This window comes from Thalassophryne amazonica, chromosome 13 (genome assembly GCF_902500255.1).
Source record: "Thalassophryne amazonica chromosome 13, fThaAma1.1, whole genome shotgun sequence".
In the NCBI taxonomy this organism is placed as follows: domain Eukaryota; kingdom Metazoa; phylum Chordata; class Actinopteri; order Batrachoidiformes; family Batrachoididae; genus Thalassophryne; species Thalassophryne amazonica.
The window spans coordinates 82792281-82812347 of NC_047115.1; the positions used below are offsets into that span (position 1 = coordinate 82792281).

The following is a 20067-nucleotide window of genomic DNA, read 5'->3' on the forward strand; positions in this document are numbered from 1 at the left end:
CGCGGCTTTCCATGACAACATCTCTTGTTAAAAGTGAAATCTGCCGGAAAATGGCTGATGTCCAGGTCTTGTGATAACCAGAGAAAGAGCACACGACGGTCTCGTATCCACAGACCCATCAGCTTAGAAATGATCCAGTGGTTTGTGCCGCATCATTGCAGCTCGCAGCATGGCGCACCGACCGTCCTTAAAGGGGTCCTTAAACCTGTAGTTAAAGTCCTTATTCTCTGTGAAGCCCATAAAATTTTCACTGAAAGCCAGATAAATTCTTCGAATGGTTTCCAGGTGCCAGTCTCTAACAGCTTCTGGAAAAATTCTGATGGAAAAAAGTCCTTTTCATTCCACCATTTCCAGACAATGAAAATGCGACGAGGGGGCGGGACCACTCCTTCCACAAGGCGTGCTCACAGGCGAATGACGTCACCGACAGGCGTGGAAAAACTCACGCATGCGCACGAGGGTTCAAGCATGTCTGACGTAAAAACATATGAATGAAATCCATATAGTTTTTGAAAAAAATAAAAAGGTACGATACTTTATGGACAGACCTCGTATATGCTGAAATATGTGTGTTTATGACTAAATTCTTGACATCTTTGACCTTTGACCAGTCTGCTCCAAAACATTCACCTGGGAGGTGTGAGTTACCCAGTTTCAGTTCAATAATAATGACAGTTAGATATCACCTGAAAGTCACTAAATCATCTGCTGTTACATTGCTGGCAAAAAGCAAACAGGAATTTTTAATCTGAATTTTTTTCAGGCCTTGTGACAATATTTGGATATTCAACTGAACATTCTTGCATACACTGGAGGCTAAATATGAGAGAGGAGTGTGTGTGATCAAGGTTAGATAAACATATTTCTCACAACAATGAGAACTTGAATTGTGCCTCTTGTGTTTGCATTTATGTGATTTCCATATTGTTGTGTCCTGCCCTCGGTGGACAAAGAGGATAATTAATGTCTAAATCTTTGAAGAGAACAACAGAAAACTACTGCATGAAATGTGTATAATATCACACAATCAGCATGGACATATAAAAATGACAAATGTGACATTTTATATTTTAAAATGTATTCTCTTCTGTGATAAAACTCAATTTGTTACCTATTGCCCATTTGTGTGTGTGTGTGTGTGTGTGTGTGTGTGTGTGTGTGTGTGTGTGTGTGTGTGTGTGTGTGTGTGTGTGTGTGTGTGTGTGTGTGTGTATACTCTAATTTGAAATTGAATTTTGCTAATTACGAATTAATTTTTTTTAATGGGGGGTGTCACATTCATGAATATCTTTTTTTTGTGTGTGGAAGTACTGTATTTCAATTTTGAATTTCTGTTGAACTTTTAATGAAGAAACACTTTATTTTTCTTTTTGATCAAGCTCCGAGACCCTGTAACATGTTACACAGTACTGCGTATATACTGTGTACAGGACTTCCAAAGTTTTTATGTGGATTCATGCTGTCTCAGTGTGGCATGAGCACCTCCCACACACAGCAGGAAACAGAGGGACAGCGTGACTCGCTGAAATTTTGGTGACTTACTGAAACAAACGTGCATGTAAAGTCCAATCTATCAAGGTGATCGTGTTCATCTGGACGTATATATCAAACGAAAAGTCAATATCAGAATTATCATGACAGGCCTAGACAAGGTAACAGGTCTATCTTAAGAATGAGGCTCCATGTCTCAATGAGACTAGCTGTACAAATAATTGATGAATTAGCTTGTATGTTCTTACATAATTAAAATTTGTCAAATCTGTGAAGACGTTCTGTGCATCATCCGAGAGCTAAAAAAAAATAACAGAAAAAAAAAACAGAATTCTCCTTTCCGCATATACAACCCCAATTCCAATGAAGTTGGGATGTTGTGTAAAATGTAAATAAAAACAGAATACAATGATTTGCAAATCCTCTTCAATCTATATTCAACTGAATACACCACAAAGACAAGATATGTAATGTTTAAACTGATAAACTTTATTGTTTTTGTGCAAATATTTGCTCATTTTGAAATGGATGCCTGCAACACATTTCAAAAAAGTTGGGACAGGGCAACAAAAGACTGGGACAGCTGATGAATGCTCAAAGAACACCTGTTTGGAAACAGGTGAGTGTCATGATTGGGTATAAAAGGAGCACCCCAAAACGCTCAGCCGTTCACAAGCAAAGATGGGGTGAGGATCACCACTTTGTGAACAACTGTGTGAAAAAAATAGTCCAACAGTTTAAGAACAATGTTTCTCAATGTTCAATTGCAAGGAATTTAGGAAATCATCATCCATCATCTACAGTCCATAATATAATAAGAAGAGTCAGAGAATCTGGAGAACTTTCTACACGTAAGCAGCAAGGCCAAAAACCAACACTGAATGCCCATGACCTTCAATCCCTTGGGTGGTACTGCATTAAAAACTGACATCATTGTGTAAAGGATCTTACTGTGTGGTAACGCTTTAGAAAACCATTGTCAGTTAACACAGTTTTTCGCTACACCTACAAGTGCAAGTTAAAACTCTACCATGCAAAGCGAAAGCCATACATCAACAATATCCAGAAATAATGCTGCCTTCTCTGGACAGACGCAAAGTGGAAAAGTGTGCTGTAGTCTGATGAATCCACATTTCAAATTGTTTTTGGAAATCATGGATGTCGTGTCCTCCGGACAAAAGAGGAAAAAGAGCATCCAGATTGTTACCAGTGCAAAGTTGAAAAGCCAGCATCTATGATGGTATGGGGGTATGTTAGTGTCCATGGCATGGGCAACTTACACATCTGTGATGGCACCAGTGCTGAAAGGTAAACCCAGGTTTTGCTGCCATCCAAGCAAAAGGGACGTCCCTGCTTATTTCAGCAAGACAATGCCAAGCCACATTCTGCACGTGTTACAACAGTGTCACTTCGTAGTAAAAGAGTGCGGATATTAGACTGGGCTACCTGCAGTCCAGACCTGTCACCCATTGAAAATGTGTGGCGCATTATGAAGCGCAAAATACAACAATGGAGACCCCGGACTGTTGAAATGAGCAAATATTTGCACAAAAACAATAAAGTTTATCAGTCTGAACATTAAATATCTTGTCTTTGTGGTGTATTCACTGAATATAGGTTGATGAGGATTTGCAAATCATTGTATTCTGTTTTTATTTACATTTTACACAACATCCCAACTTCACTGGAATTGGGGTTGCAGGAAAAATTGACCCAGAATCTATTGTGTCATCAACATCAGTGTTTTTTTAATTGCTTGTTTATTTTGCAGGCGCATCCACTTCCTGTAGCATTAGAATGGCAAAGAGTTTCACTGAGCTGCACTTGCCTAATGTGCTTTTTTTTTTAAAGTGATTTTTAGGGTTTCTTTTAACGGTTACTTTCACATGCATTAGCTCAAAGTCCATCATCATGGAGGTGTGCAGCAATTTCAAAATGAATGAAATTTGATGTGAGAGCATGATGCTGAAAGTACATTTGTATATTTAAACATCTTATGTTTTCTGCAGCAACAGTGATCCCAGCTGTTCCACACTCCAGGCAGCTCAGAGTTTGCATGCAGGCTGCGTATTCACGCCCAGTGACAGTCCACATACTTAGACTGCAAAATGTTAGACACTTCAAGCCTCACAGAATTTCAACTAATGACCATTTCTGAATGACAAATCCCTCAAATTTGTTGACAGACAAACAAATGATACTTACAGGATCATTCACCCAAGTTAAAGCAAAAAATTCCATGCACTTTTGGCAGAATTAGCTGTTTTCAAGCAGATATAAACTCAAACTGTTCAGAATGCTGGTATACACTATGGGAACCCCCCCCCTCCGTTGTTATGAAAACAAGGCTGGGGTCACATTTTTTTGTTTGTTTTGTTTTACATTCTATTGCCAAAAGGAATTCCCAAGAAACCACATGGATCTGACAGACAACAACAAAGCAGATACTGTTTTCACTCTTGGGCTTCAAAGGAAGAAAAGAAAAGAGAAACAACACAGGAAATCAACTAAAAGGGGAGCAGGGAAGGTAAAGTCAAGGATCAGAATGTCTGATAAATCATCCCGAGGTAAGTTATTAGGGCCCGAGTAGGCAACGTCCTACGAGGACCCTATTGTAATTGCGCTGTTCATTATTATTATTATTATTATTATTATTATTAGGGCCCGAGTAGGCAACGTCCTACGAGGACCCTATTGTAATTGTGCTGTTTATTATTATTATTATTATTATTATTAATTATTAGGGCCCGAGTAGGCAACGTTCTACGAGGACGCTATTGTAATCGCGCTGTTTATTATTATGGCCCGAGTAGGCAACGTCCTACGAGGACCCTATTGTAATTGCACTGTTTATTATTATTATTATTATTATTATTCTCACTCTTGAAATCGAAATTTCGGCCTCTTCCCATGCTCAAAAACTCACCAAACTTTCCAAAGTCGTCCGGCCGGATCCGAAATTCAATATTTTGGGGGCGTTGCACATGGTCGCAGAAAAATCGCGAAATAGCGCCCCCTAGAAATTTTCAAAAACCCCTCCGCATTGGGTTTTTTTCGTCGTAGCCTCACAAAATTCGGTACACATATTTACCATGCCAGGACGCACGAAAAAGTCTCTTACTGTCATGGTGAAATATCGACAGGAAGTTGGCCATTTTGATTTTAATTTTCGATTTTGAGCAAATTTTTGCCATTTTTGGCCATTTCTACTACTTACATTTGAACGAACGCGTCCTAGGGATTTTATCCGATCATCTTCAAATTTGGTCAAAATCATCACAACACAATGGTGATCAAAAGTTATCAAAAGATTCTAATTAAGTCAAAAGGCGTGGCTGCTAGGGGTCATCAAACTTTGGCGAGCTTTTCGGAGCACGCCATTTCACTTCGAACGGCTGTCACGCCCACATACATCATCGTAGATCCTTCAAACTTGCTGGACATGATGAGGGCTCCGCCCTGAACGTCTACATATCTTAAGTTCCCACCTGCACCATAGCGCCCCCCGGTGGTGGCGGGAAATGTCCTATTATTACTTTAAGAGGTCCTGATGTCACATACTTAACCCAATCAACTTCATTCCACTTCTAAAACATGCAGAACAAATTGGTGAACATAGGCGATGAACGCTGTGAAGTTACGAGTAACGGCGTCCGTGTGGCGGCGTGCCGAATATTGCCCATTCGCCATGAAATTATGTTCTTCTTTTTGACGGCTTTAATTTTGTCACATCATCATGAAAATGGATACACAGGTCGAGCACGACAACCTCTTACAATTCATAGGGGCGTCGCCCATGAGTGGGGCAAAATGCCTCAATAGCACCCCCTTGAAACTTTCAAAAACACCTCCCCATAGTGTTTTTTTTGGAGTAGGGAGATGAAAATCGGTACACGTGTGACTTGCATAGACGTACAAAAAAGTCTCTTGCACCATGGGTCTACTCTAAACAGGAAGTCGGCCATTTTGAATTTTCTTCTCATTTTGGCGTGATTTCCATATGTTGTATTTGAACTCCTCCTCCTAGGGATTTTGTCCAATGCACTTCAAATTTCTTCCACATCACGCACAGACGATACTGACCAAAAGTTATCAAAAGCTTTTCTTTATGTCAAAGGGTGTGGCCGCTATGGCGCCGCCATTTTGACCCTTCGCCATGGAACATTATACTTAAACAGGTACTGATGTCCATACGTAACACCATCAACTTTGTTCCACTTCTAAAACATGCAGAACAAGTTGGTGAACATAGGCGATGATCGCCGTGAATTTACGAGTAACGGGTTCTGTGTGGTGGCGTACCGAATATCGCCCCTTCGCCATGAAATTACGTTCTTCCTTTTCACGGCTTTAATTTTGTCATATCATCATGAAAATTGATACACAGGTCAGGCATGACAACCTCCTACAATTCATAGGGGCCTCGCCCATCGGCGGGGCAAAGTGCCTCAACAGCGCCCCCTTGAAAATTTCAAAAACCCCTCCCCATAGGGGTTTTTTTGGAGTAAGGAGATGAAAATTGGTACACGTGTGACTTGCATAGACGTACAAAAAAGTCTCTTGCACCATGACTCTACTCCAAACAGGAAGTCGGCCATTTTGAATTTTCTTCTCATTTTGAAATGATTTCCACGTTGTATTTGAACGAACTCCTCCTAGGGATTTTGTCCAATGCACTTCAAATTTCTTTGACAGCATCCAAAGATGATACTGACCAAAAGTTATCGAAAGCTTTTCTCTATGTTGAAGGGTGTGGCCGCTACGGTGCCGCCATTTTGACCCTTTGCCATGGAACATCAAGTCATGATAATGCCTGATTGACTTGAAACTTCACATGTATGATGACGGTTGGCCCCTGGACACACCCAGCCCCTCTGTTTGTACACTGAGTGCCCCCTAGTGGATGAACAATCAACATGTCATAACTCTTTGATGCATTGTGTGATTTGTTTAAAATTTTAACTGTGTGAAGAGTGGTTGCCCCTGCATGCACATGCCCACATGTGGTCACAAGGGCACCCTCTGGCCTGGGTAAGCGGTTGCGCAGAACAAGGGCCCGTATATGACTGCTTGCAGTCCTAGTTTGATTCTGTATCCTTAACGGAAGTTGCCCTGTTGCATGGCACTGATTTGGCTTGACCTTTTTCTTTTCTTTTGGAAAACTTATACCAGTGTCATGGTACTTCACTTCAACAATAAACAAAACAAATAAGCAAATGTTATTGAAAACATAGGTCAATGGCATGGTATATTCATTAGTAATAATCCAGTTACTCACCAGTTTCAAATTATGCAGTATTTTAAGTTGCACACAATATTTTCCACTTTCATAACCACACTACACTCTTCCACATCAATATTTTATGATTCCATGTCATTTTAATTTTATTAGCTGTTTGTTAAATTCAAAAATCTCTTTATTAATTTTCATATTATTTTTTAGAAAAAGAAGAACAGGAAAAAAAAAAGAAATTGACACTGAGAAACAGTGTAGACATGAATGAGACATCAACAAATTAAATCAATGTCAAAGTAACCATGATACGAACATTGGAACAGCAAATATAAATAAGTAAATAAGATTAAAAAAAAATTTTTACCCCCCCATCACTGCCAAAAAAAAAGGGAAATACTGAATAACAATAGCCAAGAAGCTGCATTACTCAAAGCTGACTTTTGTCAAAGAGACTGGAATAGTTTCAGGAACGGTCTCCAGACCTTTTCAAATTTACCCTCTTTCTGTTGAAGCGAGAATCTGATTTTCTCCAGTTTTAAACAGGACATGATGTCAGCCACCCACTGAGTGTGAGTGGGTGGGGAGGCGTCTCTCCACCTGAGCAGAACGGCTCGTCTGGCTAGAAGAGAGGTGAACGATAGGATGTGTTGTTTGTTCTTATTTAAACTGGCTCGTCCTTCTGCAACACCAAAGAGTGCAATCAAAGGGTCAGGGCTCAAATGCGTATCCAGCACACGAGACAGAGTCTGGAAAATCTCCCTCCAGAATTTGTTCAGACATGAACAGGACCAGAACATATGAATGAGGGAAGCTTTAACATGTTTGCATCTCATACAGTATGGACTGACATCAGGATACATGGAGGAAAGTTTCAGTTTGGAGATATGAGCTTGGTGCACCACTTTGAACTGGATCAAACGATGTCTCGCACACAGAGAGCTGGAGCTCACCAATCTGAGTATGGAGGTCCAGGAGTCCTCTGAGATAGAGGAGCCCAGATCCTCCTCCCAGGCAGCTTTGAGTTTGTCTGAGGAGGCACGCTTCAAGTCCAATAATTTGCTGTAGATATGCGAAATAAGATGTTTTTTATTAGGGTTTAAGGAGAGAACAGTATCAACCATATTTGTGTCTGTAGGGATATGTAAACTAGAAAAATGAGTAGTGATAAAATGCCGTATTTGAAGATATCTAAAGAAATTGGACTGGGAAAGGCCAAATGTTTCACTTAGTTGTTGAAATGATGCTAATGTGTTATTAAAAAACATGTCCTTGAAGCGTGCTATGCCCTTTACCTGCCAATCTTTAAAGATAGAGTCCTGAGATGAGAGTTTAAAAAGGTGGTTAGACATGATAGGGCTAAAAAGAGAAACATTAGAAAGGTCATTACAGTTCCGAAATTGTGCCCAATGAATGTTTCACAACCGGGTTTGTAGTGGATTTGAGTGGTGGAAGCGGGAGCAGGGATCCCAAAAAGGCCAGGGTGGACAACTCCCCACAGCGTGACTCCATCGCCACCCAGTCAGGGCAGTCAGGTTTATTGTAACAGAATGACCAGAATGCAAGACAACGCAAATTCACTGCCCAATAATAGAAGCGGAAATTTGGCAGAGCGAGGCCACCAGCGGCCTTAGTTTTTTGAAGGTGTGTCTTACTTAAGCGTGGGCGTTTCCCATGCCACAAATAAGATAAGATGATGGAGTCCAGCTTCACAAAGAATGACCCTGGAATAAAAACGGGAATGGTTTGAAAAAGGTACAAAAATTTAGGCAAAGTTATCATCTTGACTAGATTGATGCGGCCTATGAGTGATATGGAGAGCGGTGACCATCGAGATAAATCCTGGTTGTGTTGTGTGGGCCGCTGAAGAGGAGGTACTGCTGGCCCACCACCACCAGAGGGCGCCCTGTCTGGAGTGCGGGCTCCAGGCACCAGAGGGCGCTGCCGCCTCACAGGAGCAGCCAGGGTGACAGCTGTCACGCATCACCTGCAACAGCTGTTACCAATCATCTGATCAGCAGGGGTATATCAGCAGGACGACGTCTCCACCTCTTTGCCGAGATATCGTTCTACCTGGAAGGTAATATTCTCAGCTGACTGCTTGACAGTAACCTTTTGTCATTTTTGTGAGTGACAGCAGACTTTTTCTCCAACGAGAGGTGGAGGTAGCTTCCCTGCCGTGCAGGTTGCTGGGTGCAAACGCGCCCACGTTTAATTGTGTTCTTGTTCCTCGCCAGCAGTACCAGGTCCGACACGCGGAGGCAGTGGCCACCTGGGAGTTCGGGACTTGGCGGCTCCAGTATTCCTGGGGTCTGGTGGCGGAGGAAATCGTGTGGTTCCGGTTCTGCTTTGGACAGGCGTCTCCTATCTTCGAGCCTGCCCACACGACACCTTTGTGAATTGACTCTGGTCTATTGTTGTAATCTGTTGTATTTGTTGTGCACATTCACAACAGTAAAGTGTTGTTATTTGACCTGCTCCATTGTCCGTTCATTTGCGCCCCCTGTTGTGGGTCCGTGTACCTACACTTTCCCAACAGGTTAGTTTGGTTCAGCAGAGAGATAAAATTTTCTTGATATAAATATTTATATCTTCTTGTAACTGTAACTCCCAAGTAAGAAAATTTAGAATTCTTAATTTGAAAAGGCCAATTACTATAGTCCAGATCCTGCGCCAGGATATTAATGGGGCAAATTTCACTCTTACTTAAATTTAATTTATAACCAGAGTATTTTCCAAATTCCTCAAGCAATGATAAAACAGAGGGCAATGTATCAGTTGGATGAGAGAGGAAGAGCAGGAGGTCGTCGGCATAAAGTGAGACCCTGTGCTCCACATCAACTCTCCAGATTCCTGATATTGTGTCAAAAGTCCGTCATGCAATAGCAAGAGGTTCAATTGCCAAGTCAAAAAGCAAGGGGCTTAGTGGACAGCCCTGACGGGTTCCCCAATGCAAACTGAATGTTTTAGAGATCTGGGAGTTGGTACGAATGGTTAAAGTAGGGTGTGCGTAGAGAAGCTGTACCCATGAAGTAAAATTGGGGCCAAAGCCAAACTTGCTAAGGGTATTAAATGGGTAGTCCCATTCGACACTGTCAAATGCTTTCTCAGCATAAAGGGAGATGACACATTCAGGTTAAATCCTGGTGATTACTTGCGCTGTGAAGACTGAGGTAAAGTGTCGATATAGTTCTGTGCCTCGTCCACAGAGCTGAGCCACTTTCGATTTCCACCGGGTAGGGTCACACGGAGCCGGGCAGGGAAAAGTAAAGCAGGCTTGAGACCCAATGAGTACAGCGAAGCCATCACGTCCTTATATCCCGCCCGCTGGGTGACGACCTCAGGGCTGTAGTCTTCACGACCTGCACCGGCTTCCCCTGGTACTCGAGACTTCCCTGCGTCGAGCCTCTCGGATGAGAAGCTCCTTCACCTGAACCCGGTGTAGGCAGAGAATAATCGGGCGCGGCCGCTGATCCGGTGCAGGTTTCGGGGTGAGTGATCGGTGAGCCCGTTCCAGCTCAGGCGGCCATATATGCCACACAACAGGTTGGAGAAGAAATCTGTGGGGCGTCTGCTGTCGATAGGCTCCGGTAAGCCCAAAATACGGATGTTCTGTCATCTGCTTCTGCTCTCTAAGTCCGATATCTTAGCTTTTAGCTTGGCGTTATCTTCTTGTAGATTTGAGCAGAGGTTTTCCACGTTCGTCAGGTGCTGGCTCAGGTCGTCAGTAACAAGTTCCAATGATGAAACACGCTGGCCGTGTTCCTCCATCGCGAGCCGGGTCTGGTCCAATTTGGCATCAAGCTGGCTGAAGGTGACTTTAAAGTCCGCAGACAGCGCCACACGGTGCTCCTCAAGTAACGATGTTATTGCCTCGAGGGTATCTCGGGGTCTTGTTCACGAGCGAGGGACGGATGGAGCATGAGATCGATAGACGGATCGGTGCAGCATCTGCAGTGATGCGGTCACTGTATCGGACCGTCGTGGTGAAGAGAGAGCTGAGTAGGGGGGCAAAGCTCTCGATTTACCGATCGATCTACGTTCGGATCCTCACCTATGGTCATGAGATTTGGCTCATGACCGAAAGAACGAGATCGCGAGTACAAGCGGCCGAGATGAGTTTCCTCCGCAGGGTGGCTGGGCGCTCCCTTAGAGATAGGGTGAGGAGCTCGGTCACTCGGGAGGAGCTTGGAGTCGAGCTGCTGCTCCTCCACGTCGAAACGAGTCAGTTGAGGTGATTCGGGCATCTTTTCCGGATGTCCCCTGGACGCCTCGCTGGAGAGGTGTTCCGGGCACATCCCATTGGGAGGAGGCCCCGGGGAAGACCCAGGACATGCTGGAGGGACTACACCTCTCGGCTGGCTTGGGAACGCCTTGGGGTTCCCCTGGAGATGCTGAGAGAGGTGTGTGTGGATCGGGAGGTCTGGGCGGCTTTGCTTGAGCTGCTGCCCCCGCGACCCGACTCCGGATAAAGCGGAAGAAAATGGATGGATGGATGGATGGATGCCCAATGCCCCTCTTTTAAAATATGAATCAATGCTTTCCAATCTTTAGTAATGCTCCAGAAACAGCACTACCCATGCAGTAACTAGTACTTAACTAGTTCAGCCTATCAACGCTGAAAGCTGCTGTCCCACAGACGACATAGATGAAGGCAGCAGTGGGCAGACTGGAGCTGGACCTTTTTTACTGAACGTAAGTAATCGTTTCAAATATCAGTTATTGGTCTCCTACATTAATAATAACTGTATCAGCCCTGAAAAACCGTATTAATACACGGCCATTTAGCACGACTGCAGTGTTGAGTAACACGTGAGAATTGCTCAACCCGTCCGTCCTCATCGATGTGCTGCAGTAACAGTTATTCTCACTCGGTCTCCATTTTCTCCTTCACTGAATCTCTTCTGGAGAGACTTTCATTATCTGCCTGTCTCCCTGTGCTTCCATCTCACTGTGACTGCATGTCAACCCATCTGATGTAGAGCATGTTCGACACAGCTTTGTGCCAAATGTCACTCATCACAAACACACCATCTGGAGGAACTGCTGTCGTACAAACACCGTAAAGAATAGATTTGTGAATGTAGCTTCCAACAAATATGTCGTGTACATTACATTTAACAACTTTGTTCCTGCAACCCCACTTGTCTTCCGCTTCTACTCTTCTGTGTCACAGATGTTAACGCTGCCTCACTTCCCTTCTTACCTCAGTGGAAAAAGTTGTGGTCTGCCAATGCTGTTGTGTAGATGAAAAGGTAAGATGTGAAACATGAAAGACCTGAAGCTTATACTTCCTCAAAAACAATGCACTGAGCAAACAGTCTGCCAAACAGGCATCTTCCATGAAGAAATCTATGACCTACAGTCCAGCAGCAATATTTAATCCATGAATTGATTGTTAATAGAATATTAAATTAATCAACAATAGCAGATTAATCAATCTGGGTAATTAAAAAAAAACAATTGACAAAGGTTTGGTCACCAAGTTGTGACGAAAGCTTTGACTGGTAGTGCATACAGACACACACATTATATATATATATATATATATATATATATATATATATATATATATATATATATATATATATATATATATATATAGATAGATAGATAGATAGATAGATAGATAGATAGATAGATAGATAGATAGATAGATAGATAGATAGATAGATAGATAGATAGATAGATAGATAGATAGATAGATAGATAGATTAGAGCTGGGCAATGATTAAAAATTTTATCCAAAAATCCAAAAATGAATTAAAAAGTAGTGTATAGCACAATTTTATTTAAAATGTTCTGCCATATGAACAAAAGTGCCATAACATTAGTTCTGCAAACACTTAACAGCATTTTCTTTATGCGGTTGTAATTAACAGGGTTCTCAGCAGGATTTTTTCTCAACACAATGGTTCGAGGATGCTTAGGTCAGGTGAACAGGTTAATAGGAAACAGGTAAGTATCATGATTGGGTATAAAAGGAGCATCCCCAAAAGGCTCAGCCGTTCACAAGCAAAGTTGGGACAAGGATCACTACTTTGTGAACAGCTGCATGAAAAAATAGTCCAACAGTTTAAGAAGAAAATTTCTCAATGTTCAATTGCAAGGAATTCAGGGATTCCATCATCTACAGTCCATAATAAAATCAGAAGATTCAAAGAATGTGGAGAACGTTCTAAAAATAAGCGGCATGGCTGAAAACCAACACTGAATGCCCATGACCTTCCATCCCTCAGGCAGCACTGCATTAAAAACCGATATCATTGCATAAAGGAGTTTACCGTGTGGGCTCAGGAACACTTCAGAAAACCACAGTCAGTTAACACAGTTCGTCGTTACATCTACAAGTGCAAGTTAAAACTCTACCATGCAAAGCGAAAGCCATACATCAACAACACCCAGAAACGCCGCCGCCTTCTCTGGGACCGAGCTCATTTGAAATAAACAGACGCAAAATGGAATAGTGTGCTATGGTCTGATGAGTCCACATTTCAAATTGTTTTTGGAAATCATGGACGTCGTGTCCTCTGGACAAAAGACGAAAAAGACCATCCAGACTGTTACCAGTGCATAGTTCAAAAACCAGCATCTGTGATTGTATGGGGGTGTGTTAGTGCCCGTGGCATGGGCAACTTACACATCTGTGATGGTACCATCAATGCTGGAAGGTACATCCAGGTTTTGGAGGAACCAAGCAATGTCTTTTTCAGGGACGTCCCTGCTTGTTTCAGCAAGACAATGCCAAGCCACATTCTGTTACAATAGCGTGACTTTGTAGTAAAAGAGTGCGGGTACTAGACTGGCCTGCCTGCAGTCCAGACCTGTCGCCCATTGAAAATGTGTGGCGCATTATGAAGCGCAAAATACGACAACGGAGACGCCAGACGGTTGAATAACTGAAGTCGTACGTCAAGCAAGAATGGGAAAGAATTCCACCTACCTTCAACAATTAGTGTCCTCAGTTCCCAAACGCTTATTGAGTGTTGTTAGAAGGAAAGGTAATGTAACAGTGGTAAACATACCACTGTCCCAGCTTTTTTTTAAACGTGTTGCAGGCATCCATTTTAAAAAGAGCAAATATTTGCCCAAAAACAATAAAGGTTATCAGTTGGAACATTACATATCTTGTCTTTGTGGTGTATTCAGTTGAATATACTGTAGGTTGAAGAGGATTTGCAAATCATTGTATTCTGTTTTTATTTACATTTTTCACAACGTCCCAACTTCATTGGAATTGGGGTTGTAAAACAAAGTCTCTTTAAACAGTAACTAATTTATTATTTGAAAAAAAAAAAAAACTTTTCCTGATTTTAACATTAAATGAATGAATCATAAAACATGTCCATGGAATCAAAAAGACATCTGCACAGGTAGAAGAAGGCCCCCATTCACAACCAGCAATCACATAGTCAATGAGGGCGTGATTTAATGTTGAAATGACTCAATTAAAAATATTTAATCATGAGAAATCCTAATGAACAAACAAACTGCCGCTCGGCCCAGAGGCCGAGACAACAGTGAGAGACCTGTCCCTGACCCGAAGGCGTAGGGATGCGACCCTCTCGTTCACCGGAGTGAACTCCAACACATGGCGACTGAGCTGGGGAGCAATAAGCAATGTGACCCCAGCTCTCCGCCTCTCCCCGTGGGCAATGCCAGAAAAGTGTAGCGTCCACCCCCTCTCCAGGAGTTGGGTACCAGAGCCCAAGCTGTGCGTGGAGGTGAGCCCGACTATCTCTACTCGGTATCTCTCAACCTCCCGCAAAAGCTCAGGCTCCTTCCCCCCCAGCGAGGTGACATTCCACGTCCCAACAGCCAGGGCGTAGACCGGGCCACCGGGCCACCCGCCCACGACCGCCACCCAATCCTCTCTGCACCCGACCCCCATGGCCCCCTCTGCAGGTGGTGAACCCACAGGAGGACGGGCCCACGTCGCTCTTTCGGGCTGAGCCCGGCCGGGCCCCATGGGCTAAGGCCCGACCATCAGGTGCTCGTGCGCAAGCCCAAATCAAGTCCCAGATATTTTCCATGAAATATTCCGTGTTCATGTATCCATCTCCTGACTTGTTTAAAGAAAACCAACAGACACAGCGATTAATTAAATTCATCAAAAGGTGCTAATAACTGTGACACAGACACTTTATGTCTGTATTGTTTAATTTTCATTTTATTAAATATTCTGATAACACAAAATCGGTTAATTTTTCCTCAACATATTTTAAATTCTGCAGAATATACAAAATTCATGCTTGTCGATAATAAGCACAGTTTACACCTCTGAAACTCGTGGACCATTTTATGGAGTGGAACACCTGTTGTGTCTCCACTGCAGGGACTTTTACTGAAGAAAACGTTGTCAGCACACGACAGAGGTGAATATTCTGAAAAGTTTATCCGTGAATGTAAATTGGCGTTTATACGCAGCTATAAGTAATTATTGGTGAAGGTTGTTTGGCGTGCTCCTCACGGCAGTGGCGTGCGGATTAATGATCCTCCACTAGCTGTGAGCAGCAGCCTCTTTGAACTAAGTTTGAAACCAGACCTAAACGTGTAGCTGATAAGTTTGCCTCTAAACAATATTTCGTAGTAATAAGTGTTGAATAATCTCATCTCTGTTCCTCCTTCGCAGAGTACAGTCTGGGAAAGTCCTGAACGTTCGGACTCCGACTATTGAGACGCTGAGAGAGCGCGCCGCCTTTTCATCTCACCAGAACTTAAATTATTTAGTATTTCATGTATAGCACAAAGGGAGAAAAATAAAGGAGTTTTCTTTTTGGAACTGCTTCTGATTATTTCATGCTGGGTTCAGTCAGATACTGGACCGCTCCTCAATCCGCGTCTTATCCATAACAAGCACTGGATGTTATCAATATCGAGCAAACAACCATTTATGACGCCTTTCATTTAATGTTAAAGCTAATGTTATAGTCAACGTTTAGGGCACCTAATGTTGCACTGCATGAGCCTGGTCGCTCTTCACTGCAATGCTGACACAATGACTGAGAAGGCCAGTTATGAGACCGTCCCTGTAAACGTTCACAACATCTGATAGTAGGTTGAGTTTCTGCAGTGGAAACAGGGCTACAGAGGGGTGCCAGTGACTGTGGCCAGTACTGTAACTTAACCACCAAACGCTCTTGAAAATCATCTTTACAGCCCACATTCTGCTTGGGAAAAGAACCACAGAACACACACGTAAACGGACTCTGTGAAAATAGCCATGAGGTAGTCTGTGTGCCTTTTATACGGATGGCGCCAATGTGACCTGAAGGAGCGCACGTCTCAAACTTGTGTTTTAAGTAGTCTGGCAGCGACCTGGATTCAACTCATGTTCCACTTTCAAACTGAACAGCAGGAAATTCTTCATTTGAAGAATCAACAGATGCCAGTGGGCCAGTTATGAGCTGAGTATTCAAAGTAATAACTAGAACTGATCCCAGACTTCCACATTGAAGCTGAACTGAACAGATACACCACTAGTGGGGGGGCCTCATATATTTGAGCATGCACACTGTGACGTACCTGGTAAAACTCCCTCAGCCACGTCTTCTGTAGATTTTCAACCTGAAAAGAAAAAACAAACAGGCCATAAGTGATTTTTTTTTTTAAATTTCAGACAATCTCACAAACATGATGGACTGAAAATCATTTAAGCATTTGTTTCAAGTGCAATATCTTAGGAGAGTTAGGCTGGGTTAGCTAAAGAGACAACCAGAAGAAAGTGCGATGGACTCTTATAGATCCTGTCTTCACATTCTGATGTGTGACCAAAAGAGAAAATCAGCAATGGAACTCTCATACTTATTTGCACACAAATGAAGGTTTCTACTAATCAGTGTGGTTTTAGGTTATTATGGTGTCGTAGGTAACATCTAACCAGAAATACATACAGCATGATACTGTCTGGTAAATCTTTTTGAGTAAGTGGTTTTCAAAAAACTGATTGGCCACGCAAGAATGAGGCTAGTAAGGGAAGCCACAGACACCCGTGATAATGTTTAAGGCATTATGGGTTTCTGTGGGTGTGATTGGAGAAACTGTGAACACTGCAGCATCTGTCTGTTGCATCGTAACATATACAGTTGTGCACAATTTCTCCAATCACAGCCACATAAGCCTATAACTTGTCTGGGTATTTTGGTGGCTTTCCTCACTCTTCATGTACTTGCACAGTCACTCAGTTTTTGTGAACTGTCTACCCCATGCAGATTTACCATAGAGTACCATACTGTTTGTATTTCTTTGCAACTGATGTAAATAAAGTCCAAGACATATTCAGGGGCAGTTTTACCATCAGAGAGCCTCGTCCACAAACGACCACAAAAGACTCCAAGCTGTCACTGATGTTAAAGGAGGCAACACACAGTATTAAGAACAGAGGTACAGTAGTGTTCAGAATAATAGTAGGGCTATGTGACTAAAAAGATTAATCCAGGTTTTGAGTACATTTCTTTTTGTTACATGGGACACAAGGTACCAGTAGATTCAGTAGATTCTCACAAATCCAACAAGACCAAGCATTCATGATATGCACACTCTTAAGGCTATGAAATTGGGATCTTAGTAAAAAAAAGTAGAAAAGGGGGTGTTCACAATAATAGTAGCATCTGCTGTTGACGTTACAAACTCAAAACTATTATGTTCAAACTGCTTTTTAGCAATCCTGTGAATCACGAAACTAGTAGTTAGTAGTTTAGTTGTATAACCACAGTTTTCCATGATTTCTTCACATCTGCGAGGCATTAATTTTGTTGGTTTGGAACCAATATTTTGCTTGTTTACTAGTGTGCTTGGGGTCATTGTCTTGTTGAAACACCCATTTCAAGGGCATGTCCTCTTCAGCATAAGGCAACATGACCTCTTCAAGTATTTTGACATATCCAAACTGATCCATGATACCTGGTATGCGATATATAGGCCCAACACCATAGTAGGAGAAACATGCCCATATCATGATGCTTGCACCACCATGTTTCACTGTCTTCACTGTGAACTCTGGCTTGAATTCAGAGTTTGGGGGTCGTTTCACAAACTGTCTGCGGCTCTTGGACCCAAAAAGAACAATTTTACTCTCATCAGTCCACAAAATATTCCTCCATTTCTCTTTAGGTCAGTTGATGTGTTCTTTGGCAAATTGTAACCTCTTCTGCACATGTCTTTTATTTAACAGAGGGACTTTGCGGGGGATTCTAAATAAATTAGCTTCACACAGGTGTCTTCTAACTGTCACAGCACTTACAGGTAACTCCAGATTGTCTTTGATCATCCTGGAGCTGATCAATGGGTGGTGAGCCTTTGCCATTGTGGTTATTCTTCTATCCATTTTCATGGTTGTTTTCCATTTTCTTCCATGTGTCTCTGTTTTTTTCTGTCCATTTTAAAGCATTAGAAATCACTGTAGATGAACAGCCTATAAGTTTTTGTACCTGCGTTTAAGTTTTCCCCTCTCCAATCAACTTTGTAATCAAACTACGCTGTTCTTCTGAACAATGTCTTGAACGTCCCATTTTCCTCAGGCTTTCAAAGAGAAAAGCATGTTCAACAGGTGCTGGCTTCATCCTTAAATATGGGACACCTGATTCACACCTGTTTGTTCCACAAAATTGACGAACTCACTGACTGAATGCCACACTACTATTATTATTACTTTTCTATTTTTTTACTAATAGCCCAATTTCATAGTCTTAAGTGTGTGCATATCATGAATGTTTGGTCTTGCTGGATTTGTGAGAATCTACTGAATCTACTGGTACTTTGTTTCCCATGTAACAATAAGAAATATACTCAAAACCTGGATTAATCTTTTTAGTCACATAGCACTACTATTATTCTGAACACTACTGTATGTAAACTTTTGATCAGAGTCATTTGGATAGTTTCTGTTGCCATTATGATTTAAAAAGAGTAAATGCAGTTGTTTGACAATAAACGGCTTCACCCAACCACTAACCATGAGTGGAAAAAACAGTTTTTGTGTTATTCATATTCTCTAAAAAATGGCCAAAATAATAATAATAATAATAATAATAATAAAATTCTGCCACAGTATGCAAACATTTGAGCACACCTGTACAGATTCATGGTAGAGTGGAACGGACTTCCTTCTAAAGAAGACATGAAATTTCAGTTACAGTTTGACAAAAGGTACATGAGCTGTGAGCCTAGATTCTTGTATGAAAAAATGTCTCTATTCTACTCCACCACGAAACTGTGCCTAATGACACACCAAGCAAAAATGGCAGATGTTTATAACATCTTCAGAGTTGTCATTGGTAACTTGGTGGCTTCCCTCACAGGTCCCTTTGCACAGTCACTCTGACTGTGCATAAACATGACTGTAATTCTTAATTAGTTAATGTGATATTTCTGTTAAAGCCCTTGAATTAAAGCTAACAGTCTACACTGCAAGAATATATTGATAATTTCATCTAACCTCCATTGTGGTGGTTTACAGAGGCAACATGACACTGTCACTTTCCAAATACTTGTGGATTGGACAGTATCTCTCCCTCTGCTTTTTGTGCTCTGTGTCCTTCCCTCTCTCTTCCACTTTAAAAGGATATTCCCAGACCTGGAATAGAGTTCATTTGTGCGATGGAAACAGAGAGTCAGGGCCCAGGGCAGTCTACCATTTAAGGAGAGATCTCCCTGTGTTGATAACTTGGACTGATGAACAGCTCTCTGCGAGTGTGTGTTGGAGACTGTGCCCTGGCAAAACTCGCCTAAAATAAGAATACTCCAGGGATCCAAAGACTGTGTCACTATCTCTAATAAAGTACTAATACATTACCAAAGAAGGTGTAGAATTGTTGTCTGCTGTCAGAGCATGTATGCTCTCTATCCATGGCTGTAACCGTCTATTATATTCATAAACAAGTATTCTACACATTGGTTTTGCAATTAAAGAAATGATCTGATGAGATGCTCTAAATTTATATAAGACAGATTAAAGTGAAGAGAAAAACACTGCCTATAGTGGCACAAAGCATTCAATTCACCACAGATGATTTGAGTGCATAATCAGCAGACAACAGTGAACTGACCACAATATAGAAGTGTAATTGATCACAAAACCCACAGTTTCGCTTGGATCATGTCTTCAATCAAGGGCTGGATCATTTTTGGATCGGCCAAAAATGAAATAATAATTTACCATTTTGAAAAAAGGAACTTTTGCCTGAACAGCAACAAGTTCAGGTGAACAGAGCCTGTTAAAAGCAGACAGCCTGTGCCACTTTGTGCTCAGTGGGTTTTCTTCAGTGAGTGAGCTCATCTCGACAGCTCCACCGCGCAACTGTGCATACACATCTCACCCATCAAATTGAGCTCACCCACCAAAG

The 20067-nt window shown here is 42.1% G+C and overlaps 1 protein-coding gene across 1 annotated transcript in view; it reads right to left on the reverse strand.

Annotated features, from left to right (window-relative positions):
* LOC117523759 (inositol polyphosphate-5-phosphatase A-like) overlaps positions 1-20067 on the reverse strand; it is a 640661-nt gene that overhangs the window by 469993 nt on the left and 150601 nt on the right. The window contains exon 2 of the mRNA XM_034185374.1: positions 16250-16291. Coding sequence (XP_034041265.1) covers positions 16250-16291 — 42 coding nt within the window. The remainder of the gene's footprint in view (positions 1-16249; positions 16292-20067) is intronic.